The sequence below is a fragment of the Triplophysa dalaica genome, chromosome 21 (genome assembly GCF_015846415.1).
Source record: "Triplophysa dalaica isolate WHDGS20190420 chromosome 21, ASM1584641v1, whole genome shotgun sequence".
NCBI classification, from domain to species: Eukaryota; Metazoa; Chordata; class Actinopteri; order Cypriniformes; family Nemacheilidae; genus Triplophysa; species Triplophysa dalaica.
The window spans coordinates 1931873-1950248 of record NC_079562.1 but is presented as its reverse complement, the minus strand read 5'-3'; the positions used below and the strand labels follow the sequence as shown (position 1 = coordinate 1950248).

The window sequence follows — 18376 nt, the reverse complement described above, 5'->3', positions numbered from 1 at the left end:
TAACTTTCGCAGCGGTAAGCAGAAGCCCTCTCTGAATAACCGCGTCACATCGTGTCAGGTCAGATGTTATAGTTTTGAATGGTTCGATTTGTCATTCAGTAGCGTTTAATCCTTCACGCCGTATCCACATGTCAGTTGCAAACATTGCATCATTGCACACAGACACTAGACCGGCTAATATCCTAAACATCAAACCTCTCGTACGGTTATAATCCATTCATGAAGTCAAATGGTCTGACCAGACGTCAGATGCGCCTTTTGATCCTATTAGTGAATCCTGTTTATCTGCAGCCGCGTGTCACATCTCTGTCAGAGAATATGAAGTAATTATGTTAGCTGTTGGGGATGTGGATGCTACTTGTGCCGTTCACATTTCCTCTGCTTGGGCGGATGTGCTGTCGGCACAATGCAACAGGAATTGTTGTAGAAAGTTGTATTAGTACTATACATTGCTTTGCGTGTATGCATTTTACATTTTCTAACCAAAAAGGTGTATATATGAAGCTTGCTGAAGAAAGTAAAGGGTTTCACTGCAGAAATGTGATTTCTAGCTTAATAATTTTTGTCTCGCTTTCATGTAATCTTGAAGTGATCTTCAATAAAAATGTATTTACTTGAGAAGCAAAATGACCTAAAATATAAGCGCTTCTGAGATGAAATATTAATATTAAGTAAGATTATGCTTTAAACAAGCAAAATATCTGCCAATGGGCTCAGAAAAATAAACTTGTGTTTAATAAAGACTTCATTCAAGCTTATTTTTCCAACCCCATTGGCAGATGTTTTTTTTCAGAGTTTATTTTGCTTCTGTTATAAATGTGTTTATTTTGGTTCTGTAATAAATGTGTTTAAAGGGACAGTTCATCCAAAAATGGAAAATCTGTCATCATTTACTCACTCTCAGGTTGTTTCAAACCTGTATAAATATCTTTTTTCCCCCGATGAACACAGAGAAAGATATTTGGAGAATGTCAGCAATTTTCAGATCTGGGACATCATCCACTACCATAGTAGGGAAGAAAATGTATTTTTTTGTTTTGTTGAGTTCTCTGGAACATTTGACAACCATTTAATTATTCCTACTATGGTAGTCATTGATGCCCTGAACTGAAAATTATCTCATCTTCATCTATCTCACCTTGACATTTTTCATTACGTGAAATTAATAATCAATCTTCTCACCTAATTGCATAGTCAGTAATTGGTTGCTGTTTTCTTTCAGGTCCAGGAGTGGTTGTGTCTGAACTGTCAAATGCAGAGGGCCCTGGGGATGGACATGGACACGCCACGCTCCAAAAGCCAGCAGCAGATTCACTCTCCATCCCAGCCCAGCAAACCTCACCCGTCAGCTCAGCCACAACCTCAAACACAACCCCATCCTCCTGCAGAAACTAAGAAGCCCGTCCCTCAAGCTGTCCCTCAAAGTAAACCTCCTGCTCCAGGCGCTATCCCTCTTCCAGGCATGGCCAAAGCTCCTTCCCAGCCTGACCTCTCCCGCTCGGGCCCCGGAGCCCAGCCCCAGGCCCCACGGCAGGACCACACTCGCAGTGCCGGGAGCTCACCGTCTCGCCAGCCGCCACCGCCAGAACAACCCTTCGGGAAGCTCTTCGGTTTCGGTGCTTCGCTCTTGAACCAGGCCAGCAACTTGATGTCCGTGGATCCCGTGCAAAATAACCCGCCCGGCCAGCAACCTCCGTCGCCCAAACCCCTGCAGAAACAAGGACCTCCGGGGCCCCCACAGAAACAAGGACCTCCGGGGCCCGGTCCGGCAGTGGCGGCTAAACCGGCGGCCCAGCCCGGTCCCCCGCGGCAAGAAGCTACACCCAAGCCCAAAGTGTTGTGTCCGCTGTGTAAGACCGATCTAAACGTCGGGGAGCCAGCCAAGCCTCCAAACTACAACCTCTGCACTGAGTGCCACAGCCAAGTCTGCAACATGTGCGGGTTTAACCCCACGCCTCACCTGACCGAGGTAAGAAAGATGTCTTTTATCAAATTTGTCTGAAATCGGTCGACAGCTTCAAGCCTCAAGCGACCCTCATTTAGTGACATCGTTCTTTGATATGTTTCCATCTGTGGAGTAAACAACTTTCACGTTAATGCAAGTCTTGTCACGCCGGCTGCCGGCGTCCAGCCAATCAGAATGAACCTCGGGCAAGATAAGTCAATCAAACGGAGATCTAAAGTCGAGTGCTGAATTTTTAAAGGGTATTTTCGATTTGTCTGGGAATTGCATATGTCTGTTTTGTAGCAATGCAATCTCACGGTTTATAAGGTTCAATCTTGTTCCCAACGGCTATTTTTGGTTTAGCTTGTGTTTCTTTTTTGAGGATAATCGAACGACAGATCTTTGTCCCAGGGCTTGTTAGAAAATGATATGGATCATTGTACAGTTCTGAGCGGTCGATCATTGATCACGTTACGTGATATTGCACATATGACTTTACAATACGGTGTCGTGACTCTTAAAGCGGTGATTTATTTGCGCTGTGTAATAACTTTGTATGTTGATTGTATAACAGTTAAGATCAAGATATAACCTATATGCTATTGTTGTCTTTGAGATTATAAGGTATGCATCTCTTTCCCCACATTAATATTCATTGTGAACTGTTATATTTCTCCATTTCTTTGATCTGGAACTTCTCAGCCATCTGTGTGAAAGTGTTAGGTCATAGCAGAACACTTTTTCCTTGGTAATATTTTACTACCACTTTATAAATATATTTGAAATGGAAACCACTTTCTGACATTTAAGCTTCTAAAGAAATGTTATGAAGAGTAGACTTCAGACAAATGTTTCTGTTTTCATACAGGCCTTCTGGATTTAATGGGAATCAATAGATTGTCAAGAATGACATTTTGCCTTTGTGCTCCAGGGGAAGTCCGGGTCACAAAATGCAATATTCAAATTTTATATGATTATTTTAACGTTCATACAGCCTCTGAAAATATTAATAGACCATTTCAAAGTTATTTTAAGTTTTTCTGAATTTACTATTTATAAGTATGTGTTTAGGGAAAATTATCATTATTTTAACAATATTTCTCCCAAATTTCCAACAAAAATATTGTTTCAGTTTGCATTAATTTGAAGAAAATGAAAACTGGAGAAATGGGTCAAAATAGGTGTTTTTTCAGACATAAAACAGTAGTATTTGTACATGTATCTAGAAAAAGTTAAAAAAATATTTATTTGTTCTTTGAGAAGTTTTTTCATACTCTCGTCTCGTCATGCTGTCCGTCTTTAGATCATTGCTGTTGGATGACTTTGTCAATCCAAAAAGTTTCCTTGTTTCGTTTTCTAGAAAAGTATTAATAAGGAATAAATAAGTGATCCTATACTTACGTTTGTTCTTGAGCTGTAAACTTCATTCAGCTTTACCGATATCATAAAAATTTCCTCTGATTCTGATTGTCGCACAGATCATTCATCACCATTATGGCACAGCTCTGACAATTGAAAGCAGACATTTGGGATGCATTTTCCATTTTTCACAGCGACACCTTTATCTGTCAAACCCGGTTCACCAGACTTTCGTCTGAATATTTCCGAATACTCTCAGGTTTGTATCAACTGTCCTTGTGTCTTTGAAGTCGTCTATGAGTCACAAGCTAAAAGCCATCAAATGGCTCGCTGCCCCTGCGGTCAGCAGACCCCCAGCCTACAGACGGTTTCATTTCCTTCCAATAAATTAACGACCCTCATGCAAATTACTCTCATTGATCGCTGGTAAGCTACTTAATTCAGAAGTCAGCTGAGTTGACCCCATCCTGTTAGCAGCGCTGGGAAGTTCACTTGAGATAGGAGGAACTTTTCTGAGAGTTTTTCTACCAGCGCGGTGAAAGGATGTGTATGCAAATCAAGCCTGATTGAATGATGACGGTAATAACAAGCCTTCAGGGGAGCGTTGCGTTGTTTTATGAGTTCACTCAGTCTTTACACAGACACAGATGTCAGGAATACAGCATTAATGCTCTGCTGCTTAATTGAGGAGGAAAATATCAGCTGTCACGTGTACGACAGATTCCAAAAATAAACATTATTTTATCATTTACTCATCCTCGTGTCATTTTAAACTCGTGTCTTCTGCAGAACACAAAAGAAGATACTTTGAAGAATGTTGGTAACCAAACAACACTAGCCCTCGCTGACTTCCATATGGGCACAAAACCACTGAGACGTTTCTCAAAATATCTTTTTTTGTGTTCCGCAGAAGAAAGAAAATCATGCAGGTTTTGATTGACATGAGGGTGAATAAATATTGACTGAATGATCGCTTTAACATTGTAAGGCTTGATGTTCTTGATTCTTCATATGTTTGTTTGTCTCAGATCCTTCTAAGGCATCTTTTCATGCATCTTGTTTGGATAATGCCATCCAGAATGCAAGTAGAGCGATGTTAATTATATTCAGGACCGAAAAATATGTTTTCACCCAATAATTACGTATGTGATGTTTTTTTATGCTTGTTAGATGCTAAACATGCACGGTTATGCCTCTAGAGGCGTCCTGGGAAACCTTCATATTTGCCACATATTTAATCATATCAACCAACCAAAATGAGGTCTGAAAATATCAAAACAACACGTTTTCTCGTAAACACGATTAAAGTGATAGACACTGTCGAATTTTTTTTTATTAAAAAAGTAATTCCCTTTTTTACGATTGCTGGTCATGACTTGAATTCACTATTAATTTGGTTAAACTGAAGTGACATTGTTGTTGCGTATTGCGTATTTCTATATGTAACATTTATTGTTGCATATCGGCCTGCAAAGCTTGAGTAGTGTAGTATGCAGGATGTAGGAAGCAGTATGCTATTAGAATGCTGCAATGGTTGCGTTCCAACTGGGATATATCGCCCTCTGAAGGGCCCTTCGGAGTGACAAAAGTCATAGCCGCCAGACTGAAGGGTCGTTCCAAGCCGAAGTGCTCATAACTGGCCACTTCAAAGGGCCCTTCAGAATGAAGGATTTCGAAGGGTACAACTGATGGTCACTTCGGGCTCCCATGATTCTTTGCGCAGATTCTTTTCGTGGGGACGGCGCCTCCTTATGGGCGCGGGATGAAGACGCAGAAGAGCACTTCAAGGAACACTACACCCTTTAACCCTTCAAATATCTCACAACCATTCGAAGGGCATAGGGATGAGCCCTTTGAAATGGAACGCAGAGAGAATGTGTTGGTGAATCCTTTTCCCAAATGACTCATTAAAATGAAACGTTTTAAAGAATCGATTTGGTCAAATGACACTCTGTCTGTTCCACATCTATAATCTGTATCGTGGTGCTCTTGTGTATTGAGTTTGCCGTTTCACAAGCGTCTTCAGAGCAAAACAGCTGCATCGGGAAGAGGCGGGGCTGTAGTTTAAAATCCCAGTCCTAGATATTCATAATGCATAATTTAGTTTCACTCGCTAGACCTAAGTGCTCTACATTAATTCGATTGAGAAACTGTTATGGATGTGTGTCTGCATGTATGCATGTTTCGTCGTGGAGGGATAGCAGGTATTCGTTGTTTACAATCTGGAAATGCAATATTTAGGGAACACTATTTTAGCCTTTTATCAATGTTGTGTATTTCATCTGGAGTTGTGTGTACGAGAAATTGTTTCTAGCTGACTGTTGGTTGTGATAGTCAATTATTACACAAACTTGAATCTCTGCAGATTCTGGACTCCATCCGTGTTATCTGTTCCTTTAAAAATGTGAAAGGCCATTGATGCCAAATGGCATTAGTTTGCACGTCTCGTAGCCACGTGGCGGTTTAAAAATGCTAACGTGCGAGTGAGATTTGAAGTTATACGCTACATGCTTTTTTGACATTTTTAGATCTTGACAGCTCCAGTCCCCATTCACGTAAATGATTAAATGATGAATTTGAAGTCATTTTAAGCCTTTGAAGGTCTGCAGGAATCTTTGCGGTTGATGCTTTTAAATCAGTCCACGGATTCCGTCCATGCCCGCGGCGTGAGATCTCACGAGTATTTGGAAAAACCTGAGATGCCCTGACTCATGCCCTGAGATGTATGAGCCAATCTGAGCTGTGAAGTGGGGGGTTTTAACAGCTCATAAATTGATGTGACACTAATCTGAACTGCAGTATGTAGATATACGTGCAGTCCTGTAACTGAAGATTTACAGACATGTTATGGCACATCAGTGGCGTGCGGTACATTGATCGGATACACTTTGATGGTGTGTATACAGTAGTGTATACAGTAGTAGTCATAGGCTTCTTGTGCTTTAGATTTTTCTTGGTTGTCAGAATTTATCCATTACATATAATTGCAAACAGTTTGGGAGATAATTTTTTATACGTATCAGGTATAAAGATAGACTATAGGTATTAAGATATGAATATCTAAAGGTAGAGAAGAAGTGTGCTGGTACGTCCTGTTTTAAGATTCATAGTGATGGTAAACATTAGTCCTGGAAGCTCTTGTCAGGTCTAATCGTTGTGATTCATCCATTTGACTGAGATCGCACTCGTAATGGGAAGGGGGATGGACAATGAATCTCGTGTCTTCTGAAGAGGAAGTTAACATTACTTCCCACTGAATCTTTCTGTTTAGTAGTTTCTCTAGATTTGTGTGAAACGTTGTTGCCTTCGACTTATATTAGGTTTTGAAACTGTAATTCGGCTCACATGAATTTCAGATACGATTGTAATCCATGTGAGGTATTTTCTCTTCATGGTTTAGATTAGGACAGAGTCCTACATGCCGTGGGTAGTAAACAGAGTCAGAGTTGTACATTCACGATTTATTTTAAGATTTTTTGGAAGCTGTTGTTCAAACAATCTCACGGCAAAAACGTAACTATTTTAAGCTTTCGCAAATTTTGCCTCATTTGTGTGAATTTGTACTCTTTCGTAGTTTTCCATTTGTACATTTTATTATGATTTGGTTTTGCGCCAGTGATGTCATGGTCACACCATGTCTACACCGGATGCGGCGCAACGTTACAAGAGAACGCATTAGAACCTATTATAATTAAACATTTTGTCCCATTAGAACAAGCCGTGTGTCATGTCATATCGCGACACATCCGGTGTAGGCATGGTGTTAGGGGGGGAGTTCCAGAATTGCTTTTTTCCTAGTAATCGTATGTTTTTGTACGATTCACAACGTACAAATTAATACTGCATCGTAAAGTAATTTTGAATTTCTGTAAAATCAGTTTGGTTGTTCAGAATTACTTTGAAGGGCTGAATCTCACGTATATCTGTCTTGTGTATTCAGTATTTTACCCCCAAAATCATAGAGAATAAAAAGATTTTTGAGAATGCATGAATGAATTACAGTTTATGTTTGCACAATTGTGCTTTGTTGAATTATGATTTTTTTTATCAAAAATACAAATGTTTACTGTAAAAGAAAGTTGTTATTTTTATTTTTAATAAAAACAAAATAATGGTATTGCAACCCAAACACTAAAAAGCACTACACAAGATTAGGATAACCTAATCACATACAGTTATTATGTTACAAAATAAAATCCTATTATTACTGTAAAATAATGTTTTCCAAGACAATTTATTTCACAACTATAATTTCATATTTTCCCCGTTGGGGATTTAAATATAAGATATTTCCCACAAAAAACAGAGTCATGCTTGCGTAAATACGCATGATGCTTTACCAACTGCATTATGACCGTATTCATAGTCATACTTTATATCTGATTACAGCCGTGCATACTGAAGACCCCCGTCCTCCATCTGTATGTATGTGTGCCTGCCAAAGTGAGTGAACTGCTGAGTAAAAAAAAAGGTATGGCCTATCAATAATTTAGAAAGGGAGAGCACATTATAAATAGTGCATGATATGAGAGGCGGAGAGAAAGTTTGAGTCCATGTGTCAAGGGTGTGTGTTTGCCTGCATTCAGGGGATATGATGTTTCGCCTGTGTCAGGACTTCTTATTTAAAGCACATGGTTATTGTCATCAGAATAGATGCTGTTTTTAACATTGTCACATTAGTATATACACATTTGGAGCAATGGGAATCAAGGTGACATTGAGTGCAGAAGACTGGAACGTCGAAAAAACAAATACATTTTATATCACAAACATGTTTTTCTGTTTCGCTCGGGAAAATCCAGCATAAGGAGGCCGCCGTACCGGAAAATAGATGTGAACGTCTTCCTAGTGGCGAGATCAGCGTGCTGAAATAAGTTTGCTGTAGATAGCACGAAGGCATTGAGGATTTATTCCAACGATAAACAACGACCAAAGATGACCTGTGGTTTCGGTCTGTCACATTAGAAACATATAGTCCTTTTCAGATCTGAGCCCTGCACAGAAAGAAATATTTCAGATATTCATTTCAGTAAGAAATCTTGACTCCTTTGGAAAAGTCCTACACATAAAATATTCCTTAAAAAAGAACGTAGGTTTTTTTTGTACATTAAATCTTCTGTGGTCTTTTAGAGCTGGTCCACTAATCCAGCTCTCGTTGGAAGTGCTGCGCTTGACTGACAGCTCATGTGCAGATCATATAAATGAGTCTCTCTCAGTTTAATCCTAATCTAAAGACCCTGAACCTGCTCGAATGAGTGGAAAATCCCTGTCATTTAAACCTTGAGACGTAATGACATCACCAACTATTCCTGTCACAGACTCTCTCTTGTAATCATAGTCGCTTTCGCACCAATTCACACCTACTGTATTAGAAGCATCGCCGTCTAGAATTGCGAATCCCGTGATGTTCCTGGATATTTGGAGCAAAGCATTTTAAGCGAAGATGTCTGCTTTTCTCATTTTGCAGCATCATTGCCAAAACACAAAATGGCAGGTTGTCTAATCTTAAATTCTCCTTTTAGCTCCAGTATATCCTGACACTCAGAGCTGATACCAAACCAAGCTTTAATTATACTTTTATATACCATGCAACTTTTAATTTTGTTTGGATGCCTGTTGGAAACTCCTTTAAACATTAAAATGGGAAATTTACGGAAAACAGGAGTTTGGGTGTAGACAACAATGAAAAGTCCTTCTCCTCATTTCCTTAAAGTGATAGTTCATCCAAAATTGAAAATTCTGTCATCATTTAATTCTTTGTCATCCTCTTGTCGTTTCAACCCTTCATTTTTTTTTGGAGAAATCATAGGAATATATTTTGAAGAATGTTAACCGGCACCCCATCACTCGCTGTGGTTCTGTGTCTATGCAATAGGAGTGAACGGGGGGCCAGTGCTCTTCGCTTACCAACCTTCTTCAAAATATCTTTGTAGTAGAGTAGGCGGGGCGAGACCGTGGTTCGAGTCCGGTGAGTAATTGTGAATTAGCGCCAGCTGTGCGCACACCGGCCTCGAATCACGTAGGAGATGGGAGCATAAAAGGAACGAGCGACCGGACCGTCGAGGAGAGAGGACCGGGCCCGAACTTATGTTATGTTTGTATTTATATTATGTTTTGTTCGCCGGCGGTCGTCCGTGAGGGGCCGCCGGCTGTTATATTACTTTATTAAATGTTTAAATGTTTGCCGGTTCCCGCCTCCTTCCTTCCTTTTATGGAGATGTGTTACATTGGTGCCGAAACCCGGGAGGAAGGAGAGACATGCTGTCGGAGAGTCCTCGCCGCCGAGTGGCCTCGCGGTGCCGGAGAGTTCGGGCAGCGCGGACGAAGGGCGTCCGCCAGTGGCTGCCCGAAGCGGTGGCTCTGGGGAAACGGAAGTGCACAGTGCGGCCACCGTCAAAACTTCGGTGGAACGGCGACCTTTGCTGCCGCGCCCCTGGGTCGAGGTGGGGTGGCTTTCGTCCAAGTGGGAGCGGGGGGGTTGCCGCCGTCCGCCAGAGGCCGGAGCCTGTGTCCGTCCCCCGAGGGGGAGGAGCAGGGGGCGGAAGTGCCGGGTGAGCCACCGCCTGCCAGAGGCCGGAGCCTGCGTCCGTCCGCCCAAGGGGGAGGAACAGGGGACGGGGAACCCGCCCCGACTCCCGGATAAAGGAGGAGCCACCGCCGGCCGCCAGGGGGCGGACGGTCGAGCCGTCCACCGAAGCCCCAGGGCCACCGCAAGGCACCGCGAAGGAGAGTACTCCGGCTGGTTGAGGAACGAGCGGCAGCATGTCAGGGAACCGGATTTTTTTTTTTTTTTCCTCTCTCCCCTCTCTCTTTCCGGTCGCTCCGAAGGCTCCCGTCTCCGTTGTCTCGTCTCGTCGCTGCATACCCCCCACCCCACCCCCCCCGAGGGAGGGGGAGGGAGCTTGCACAGTCGCGGGGGTACCCCCCGGCCTGTGAGGGGTGATGGGGGTATGTAGTAGAGTAGGCGGGGCGAGACCGTGGTTCGAGTCCGGTGAGTAATTGTGAATTAGCGCCAGCTGTGCGCACACCGGCCTCGAATCACGTAGGAGATGGGAGCATAAAAGGAACGAGCGACCGGACCGTCGAGGAGAGAGGACCGGGCCCGAACTTATGTTATGTTTGTATTTATATTATGTTTTGTTCGCCGGCGGTCGTCCGTGAGGGGCCGCCGGCTGTTATATTACTTTATTAAATGTTTAAATGTTTGCCGGTTCCCGCCTCCTTCCTTCCTTTTATGGAGATGTGTTACAATCTTCTTTTGTGTTCTGCGGATAAAACGAAAGTTATTCTTTCTAGCTAACATAAAGAATTAACTTGTGGTGAGCAGAATGTTTATTTTTATACATAAAGGAACACTTAACTCAATGATCAACGTGTCATTATTTTGTCACCCTCATGTTTTTATACACCTGTATGCAGTGTTGGGTAAGTTACACTTGAAAAAGTAAATAACTACTAGTTACTTATTACACATTAAATGGTGTAATTAGATTACTGTACAAATTATTCACTCCAAAAGTATTTCATTACTTATTACTAATAACTTTCTATATCCCATATTCATCTCTATTAGTTAAGTGATTCAAGGATAAACATGAAACGGCTCTTTTAATCCATTCAAATAAATAATATTAAACTACATAAAGTAGTATTATTAACTGACCAAAGTATCACAAATGTGAGAACCATAAATTACAGCAGATTTTAAATTAAGACTTTGATTTCAATTCCATTATTGTACACACATACATATTACACAAAGTATTTACTTTAATTACATCAAAAGTAACTGTAATTAAATTACAGAAAAATAATAGTAATCCCTTACTTTACTTTTTCAAGGGAAAAGTAATTCTATAACAGTAACTAATTACTCAGTAACTAGTTACACCCAACACTGCCTGAATGTTAGAAGTGTCATTTAACATTTTTATATACAGTCCAAGTGATTTAAGCTCTTAAACATCACGTTTAATGTGACTGTCATTGATTTTTTTTGAGACAGATGAGAACCAGTGAAGTTTGATGATGTCATTGACCTCCAGGCTAACATGATGCAATGAAATGCAGCATATTTAAATCATAAACTACAGTCAGTGGGAAAGATTTTCAGAGAGTAAGGAAACACGCGTGACTTTAAAACACAGTCCTTGAGTCATATGGACTGACTGCTTCGGTGTTTCACATGCAGAAGATAATAACTGCATAGCTATTTAGGGATGACATGAGTTTGAATATATAATGAGACCGTTTTCATTTTGGTCGAACTATTCCTTCAATGTGTAATGAAACAGTGGGCGATAAAGAATATTTCCATCATGATAACATAGTCGGCATTGATGCATCTTACCGTCAGAAAACAAGAAAATCTCTCTCGATCGCTCTCGTTTCCTTTATTGTCCCTACAGGCTGGCAGAATCTATGTTAACATCTGGCATCTATATGGTCATATAAGAGACGTTGTGTGTGTGCATTGGTCTGTGAATTGCTCTTCAGGTCACACATTTACGTTTGTATATACACACACATAATGGCACTTGTGAACACCACCATCACTTTTACACTGTCATGCAAATATCGCCATTCAGTTTGATGTTTCTTATTTTACTGTGCTGTAAGCAACAATATGAGATGTGTCGCTTTATTGTGTTTGACTTCAAGCACATGTGGATTGTAGCTGCTAATTTGTAGCCTTCGGTCCCGTTTGTTGCTTTTGGTCACAGCAGTCATGGGACTACGGATGCTTGTGTGTGTTTTAGCCATACTGGTATACGACAGGCAATGACACTTTCATTTGGCACGGATCAGTCGTGGCGTTTCAGGAGGGCCAACGCAGACCAGATGGCCCCTGTGTGTGGATAAGCCATGAAAAATATCCTTTAGTACAATACATACTTCATACATAATGCAATAAGACTCACATACCTGGATTCTCAATACGGCGAATAATGCATCACACCTGTTTACCAGAAGCTATTTGTGTCCGTTGTGTGATTTTCTTTGTGTTAAAGAATAGAAAAAAAGCATGCAGCAGAATTGTCTCCACCCCTCTCAGGGTCTGAAGACTTGATAACTGACCTCAGGGAATCCAATAGGATTAGCCGAGCAGAACACATGAGAACAGAATTCAATTGAGTGGTGATTTGTAGTCCTGATGCTCACATTTCTGTGGACAAAATGATTTTGGCTGTTTACAGGATGGCCAAAAAATATCTGCACAGTTTTTTATTTTTGTCTGTGCTGAAACTTTAAAAGAAGGTTATGAATTCATTAGTGTTTAAGTTTGAGTTTAAAATTAAAAAAAATATTATAGTGCGTGTGAGCAACAAATATGTTTCTGATTCATCTTTTGTTTTCCTATTTGTCTTACCCAACATATTTGTTTTTATAGGTTATCGATATTTTTTATTATTTTAGTAGATTGTTGCATTTTTTGTAGTTATGTTTTTAATATAAGATGTTACTTTTTTCAAGAAACGTACATTTGTTTTTGTAGATTATAGTTTTTTCTAGTATTTTTTCAATGTTATATTTGAAATAACAGATAAATATTGAAATTTCTCATTCATCTTTTGTTGCCTTATACTGTAGATCTTATGCAGCATTATTTGTTTTTGTAAATTAGTGATAATTTTTAACATTATTTTTGTAGATTAGTAATTTTTTAATTTACCTTTATTTGATTTTTTCAAGTGAAAGAGACATAAAGAAATGTGTTATTCATCTTTTGCAACAAAGATATATATATATATCTTATAAAGCAATATTTATTTTTAAAAATTATTTATAATTTTTTTATGTTTTTTTTTATTTTCTTATTATTATTTTATATATATCTTACCCAGCATTCTTTATTTTTGCCTTATTGATTTAGATTAAAAATGTAGGCTATTGAATTTTTTTCATACTTTTTGAAATTTTAATTAGAGTAAAATATTTAAAAGTAATCAATATTTTATTACTTTAATATAATTATTATTATATTATATCAAGCAACAGTTATATCACAAAAATTAATTGTAATTGTAAATGTTCTGGCATTCACAGTGCAGGTGAACTGAGTGTCTGTAGCTCACCAGGTATTGCAGACCTCCTCAAGCATAATGTTTATCATTTATTAATGAACGTTTTTATGAAGTGCTTACTGATCTATGAATCACTTGTCAAGTGTGACTGTTGTATCTGACAGAATCATTTATGAAGTGTAATAAAGCATCACAATCAAAGCTTTTACATGAGCCCTAACAATAACCAGCAAATCCACAGAATAACGGCAAAAGGTTAGAATAATCAAAATATACAAAAGATGACTGTCAAGGGCCAAAACATGGAAGTACATAAACCCTGGTAATGATGCTCAGAAGTGTAATACGATCTAAAGAGATCAGTTCTGCAGCTGACGGGCAGGAGATTCCATAATAAGACCACATGAAACCATGGCAACCACACAATAAAACTGCAGCGATAGTGACCGATCGTGCGTTGGGTTTTTTGAAAAGCAGGAAAATAACGAACAAGTGTGAGCTTGTTTATTTTAGTCGATTATCATACAGGTTCCTGGAGCAGTAGTGCTATCTCTGTTTTTTTTAACTCAAGGACGTGATGCTCAAAGTCTGCATTTTTCTCAGCTCTCCATTTTGTCCGCTGCACTTTTAGACAGATCGTATCTTTCTATCCCAGCCTCTCTCTCTCTTGAGCCCGGTCTCTCTTTCTCGTCGTCTTCTTTTGGGAGACTGCATGTTTGTTGACACGTTGATTGAATTGGTAAGGACTCCTGGAAGAGTGGGTTGGGATGATGTTTCAGCACCGCTCCGGCCGTGCATCTGTGCCATCATCACCTGCTGGATGTGTGTGTTGGTCCTCGAGTCTAAAAATACAATTTCTGCCAAACTAGCCAATCTCAGGTGATAAAAGAAATTTAACTCCCTATAATATTTGTATATGTCAATATACTGATGATACTAAATATATGTTGTTTTGGTAGATTTATGCTGGGAACGTGAGAGAGCCAAGCAGCATTAAATAATTAAAGTGGAAGGCTGCCAGCGCTTTAATGTCCGAACGCCCACAGATGCTTCTACTTGCACGCATTGCTGGACTCCGTGCACTGAAACTGTAATTTGCAGAAAACAACAGTTAGTGTTCAGATCCGTTGGAGGCAGCTTTGTTTTAATCTTACCGTAACTTCATGTCACATCACTTCTGCAGCCAGAAAACCTTTCCAACACGTCCTTAACAAGCCTCCGGATGCTCTGTTGAATGCCAAAACACAACATGCTCTCTTTTAAGTAACACATTGAGAAACACAAACTCGTGTCTATGAAACCTAGAGAAGGGAAGACGTTTTATGTCCTGTTATTTGATGCACACTTAAGTATCAGAAGATTATGGAAGTGATAGTGGTAGCGAACACAAATGAAGATATTTTGAAACCAAAAACTGTTTGCTCCCAATTGATGTCACTGTACGGACACAAAACCAATGCAAGTCAACAGGGACCAGCGGTTCCTAACAGTTTTCAGAATATCTTCTTTTGTGTTTTGTAGAAGACAGAAAGTCATACACGTTTGAAATGAGTGTAAATAATGATCTTCATTCCGAAGGTGAACTGTTCCTTTCATGCATTTCAAGGTTGATTTTGAAGAGAAACACATGAGAATAAGTTTATATATATGAAACACAACTGAGAACTCTCCTGAACTATAAAAGAGCAACCTGCTAGCAATAAAATGTTCCTCCGGGTTGACTTTTAGAGACTCTGATTTATTTATGGGCACATGGAGCTTTCATACGTAACACGGTCATCTGTTCGGCAGCTGTTTTTACTGCAAAACCCGAATATAGTGTCTGCATCTATATCTGTGTGTTCAGTCACTGTGGCGACTCGATTACTGCGAGTGTTTCAGACTTCAGACTGTCAGTGGCCGTGGGCTTCTGTGGGCTGGGCAGAGTAACAGCTTGTCTGAAGGTTTGTTTATGGAGCAACTCAGCTTCACAAAATGTAATTTAGTGCCGCCCGCTGAAAGGCATTAGTGCAATGAGGTACATATACACCGGAGATAAACTTAAGGAAAATAGCATTTGAGTTTTCATCTGTATAGCGAGAAATGATGAGGTGGAGGTCGGGAAGAAATCGCTCTTGGATTGAAACGCAGTAAAAGATTTCGGAGCTGGGTTTGAGCACATCGTGTTAGCTCATTCTTGCTGTGACCTGCAAACTTGTGAATGTGCTTTTGGCGAGTAACATCCGCACCCTCCTTTTGTGATTAAAGAGCTTGATTCTGTGAAGGAGGCTGATCAAATATTGATAGTGCGGTTCGGTGGAGCTTGTCCCTAAATCGTTAACATTTAATCGGGTTTATCACAGCTTTCAATATAAGATCCTTGATCAAGTCGCCCAATTTCTCCCGAACCGAGCCCTGGGGTGTCGCTTTAGATTATGGTCTTCCCTTCGGCTGATTAATTCAGGCAATTACGTTGATGGTTTGGCCCGAGCGATGCTGGAGATTGAAGTTCAGAAATCCCAGTTGTTTTAAATTTGTTTGGAGCTGAGATGACATAAGAATTATTAAAATGTCCTTTTTATGGAGGTCCTCAATGTGTTACGCTTCAGGGATGGCTGTCGAGAGTTTTGTGTATTGCTCAGATGTTAATCTTTCAAGAGACTTAAAGGGATCGTTCATCTCAAAATGAAATTTCACAGAGACATTTCTCAAAATATCTTCATTTGTGTCCATACAATGGAAGTCAATGGGGGGCAATGTTGTTTGGTAACCAACGTTACTCATAATATCTTCTTTTGTGTTCTGCAGAAGAAAGAAAGTCATACAGGTGAGTAAATGAAGACAGAATCTTAACCATCTCTATGTACTATCTCATTCTTGTCTCAGAGAAACGATTGACCTCTTAAAGAGATCTCATACTTATTTTTCTGAACCCGTGAGCGTTGGCAGAGGTCAACATCCATTCGTCTCCGTACATTGTGGTTGTTGTTATGCAGACAGCTCATCTGTCTTATCCTCTTGAGAGGGTTGATGGTCTCAGTATGGATATGTTTTACATAGATGAACCTGACCGCAACATTTCCGCTCATCCGGTCTTCGTCCGCTTTGATTGGCAGGGTCGTGTTGATTGATTTGGGCTCTCTGCACACAGGTGCTTAAGGAGACGTGAATCAGTGGAGGGCAAGCAGTTTCATAATTAAATGACATCATCGGTCTTCATTTATAACCTCAGTCATGTACGCCGGGTCTATAACGTCGGCTAATTTTGCATGGAGATTATGTGATTTTGCTTAAGTGGTCTTCTCTCTGTTCACTGAAGCAGGAAGATGAGGATGGGAGGTCTTCTACTTTGTTCTTGCTAGATATGGCAAACTGAAGCTTGCACCAAATATAGTCATCTTTTTGTGAGCAGAATTGTATCCGTATGTTCCTGTCTATGTAATTATCAATCATTTTGCAGCTAGCTTTGATCTGTAAACTTTGTTTGTTGTTAAATTGTAACAAATTTTGTAAAATTTTCTATGTTGTTAAGAAAAGGAATAGAAATGTAAAGGTATCAGTGGGTCAGTACTGTAAAGAGAAGCTGTTGCCCCCTGAAGTTTTGTCATCTGAGATTCACGGGGGAAGTCAACTTGAATGTGTCTAATGGAGCGTTAAACTGAATTACCAAAGATGTAGATCAAATAGATCATTCTAAAGAGAATTTTGACTACACTTCAGCGTTGTAGTTGAAAAATATGAACTCCACACTGATATGATGAGCATTTTAAATGAAAACCGTTGGCATTCATTTGAAGTTTCAATGCTCTTTGTGGTCGAACACTGATGTTAGGTAATGGGGTTTGACTCAAATTTAGCGTTTCAGAGTTTCAAGTCACGTTCCTCCACACCAGAATCATATAGTTGTGGAAATTGCATTGCTAATAGAAATGGGCTCACGCACACCCGCTTTAAAGGAAAAGAGTGGGCTTGGCATCCGTTTTTCCCTGCGAATTGATTGGATGTGCAAAAACAGCTGGCAGGAGACTGAGAGTTGAAGGGGAGGAGTTAACGGATGCTCCGCCCAAGCCGTCTAGCATCTGTTATTTGAGATGGATAGTCATTACAGGAAGGAAGAGCATTTTCAGATTTTAACATAAGATTATGAGAGCACACAATTTTTTCAAAAGATAGAGACCCACATTGATAAGCTATTTAAAATAAACGGTGCAATATTTCATGAAAAAAAGGTATTGTAATTTTTTATTTCACTGGGACTTTAAATAACGTGCGGGCGATTTAACAATAACAGAATTTAATGGTATGCATGGTTACTATAGTGAAGGAGGTGATGTAAATGTGTAGATTCTTGATGATAATATAAAGACTCTGTGCTCAAAACAAAAGAAAATCAATCTGCTGTCTCTGACTGCTGTGTCATGTCATTTGTGATATTTACTCTCAGATACCTGCAAAAAATATGTTGTAATTTTCTTCAGATGAAAGTGTCTGCTATATGACAAACAACCCAATAAGAATAAGCCAACCGTCCAGTGTCATTGTCTGGATATTAAACTTTCTCTCGTTGTCCGCAATGAAGGATACACCGATGGAGTTTCTAATGCTCTAAGGTAATGCGAGAGCATTATGGGCCGCAGGAAATTGGCATTCACGGCGTCGCTTTTTCGCGCGGCACTCGCTTCATTACCGATAGCATCTGATACAGTTAGTGGCGTGTGTTGTCGTTGCCGTTACACCCTGTCTGTCACTAAACGTCCGTGCGATTTCATTTCGAAGCGACCGATGCATACAGACAGAAGCTGTAAATAAAGAGAGTAAATACATGACCCTGGCCCGCTTTGGTCCTGAGAGGGACAAACTGCACAGGCTTAATCGCCGTTGACAGGCTGTTATCCTGCAGCGACATGCATGTGGCGTGCCTGCCCATTTGTGTGTGTGTGTCTTTATTGTTGGGTGGTAAAGTTTGGTCAAAATTGTATTATGGTATGAGTCAAATACAGCACATCAATGGTGATTTCATTATGTGCTTATTTTCTTGCTGTTAATGTCACTTGAAGTTGCTGCTATG

The 18376-nt window shown here is 40.1% G+C and overlaps 1 protein-coding gene across 1 annotated transcript in view; it reads left to right on the top strand.

Annotated features, from left to right (window-relative positions):
* Nucleotides 1-18376, top strand: part of bsnb (bassoon (presynaptic cytomatrix protein) b) — a 77643-nt gene that overhangs the window by 24933 nt on the left and 34334 nt on the right. The window contains exon 3 of the mRNA XM_056734395.1: nucleotides 1223-1969. Coding sequence (XP_056590373.1) covers nucleotides 1223-1969 — 747 coding nt within the window. The remainder of the gene's footprint in view (nucleotides 1-1222; nucleotides 1970-18376) is intronic.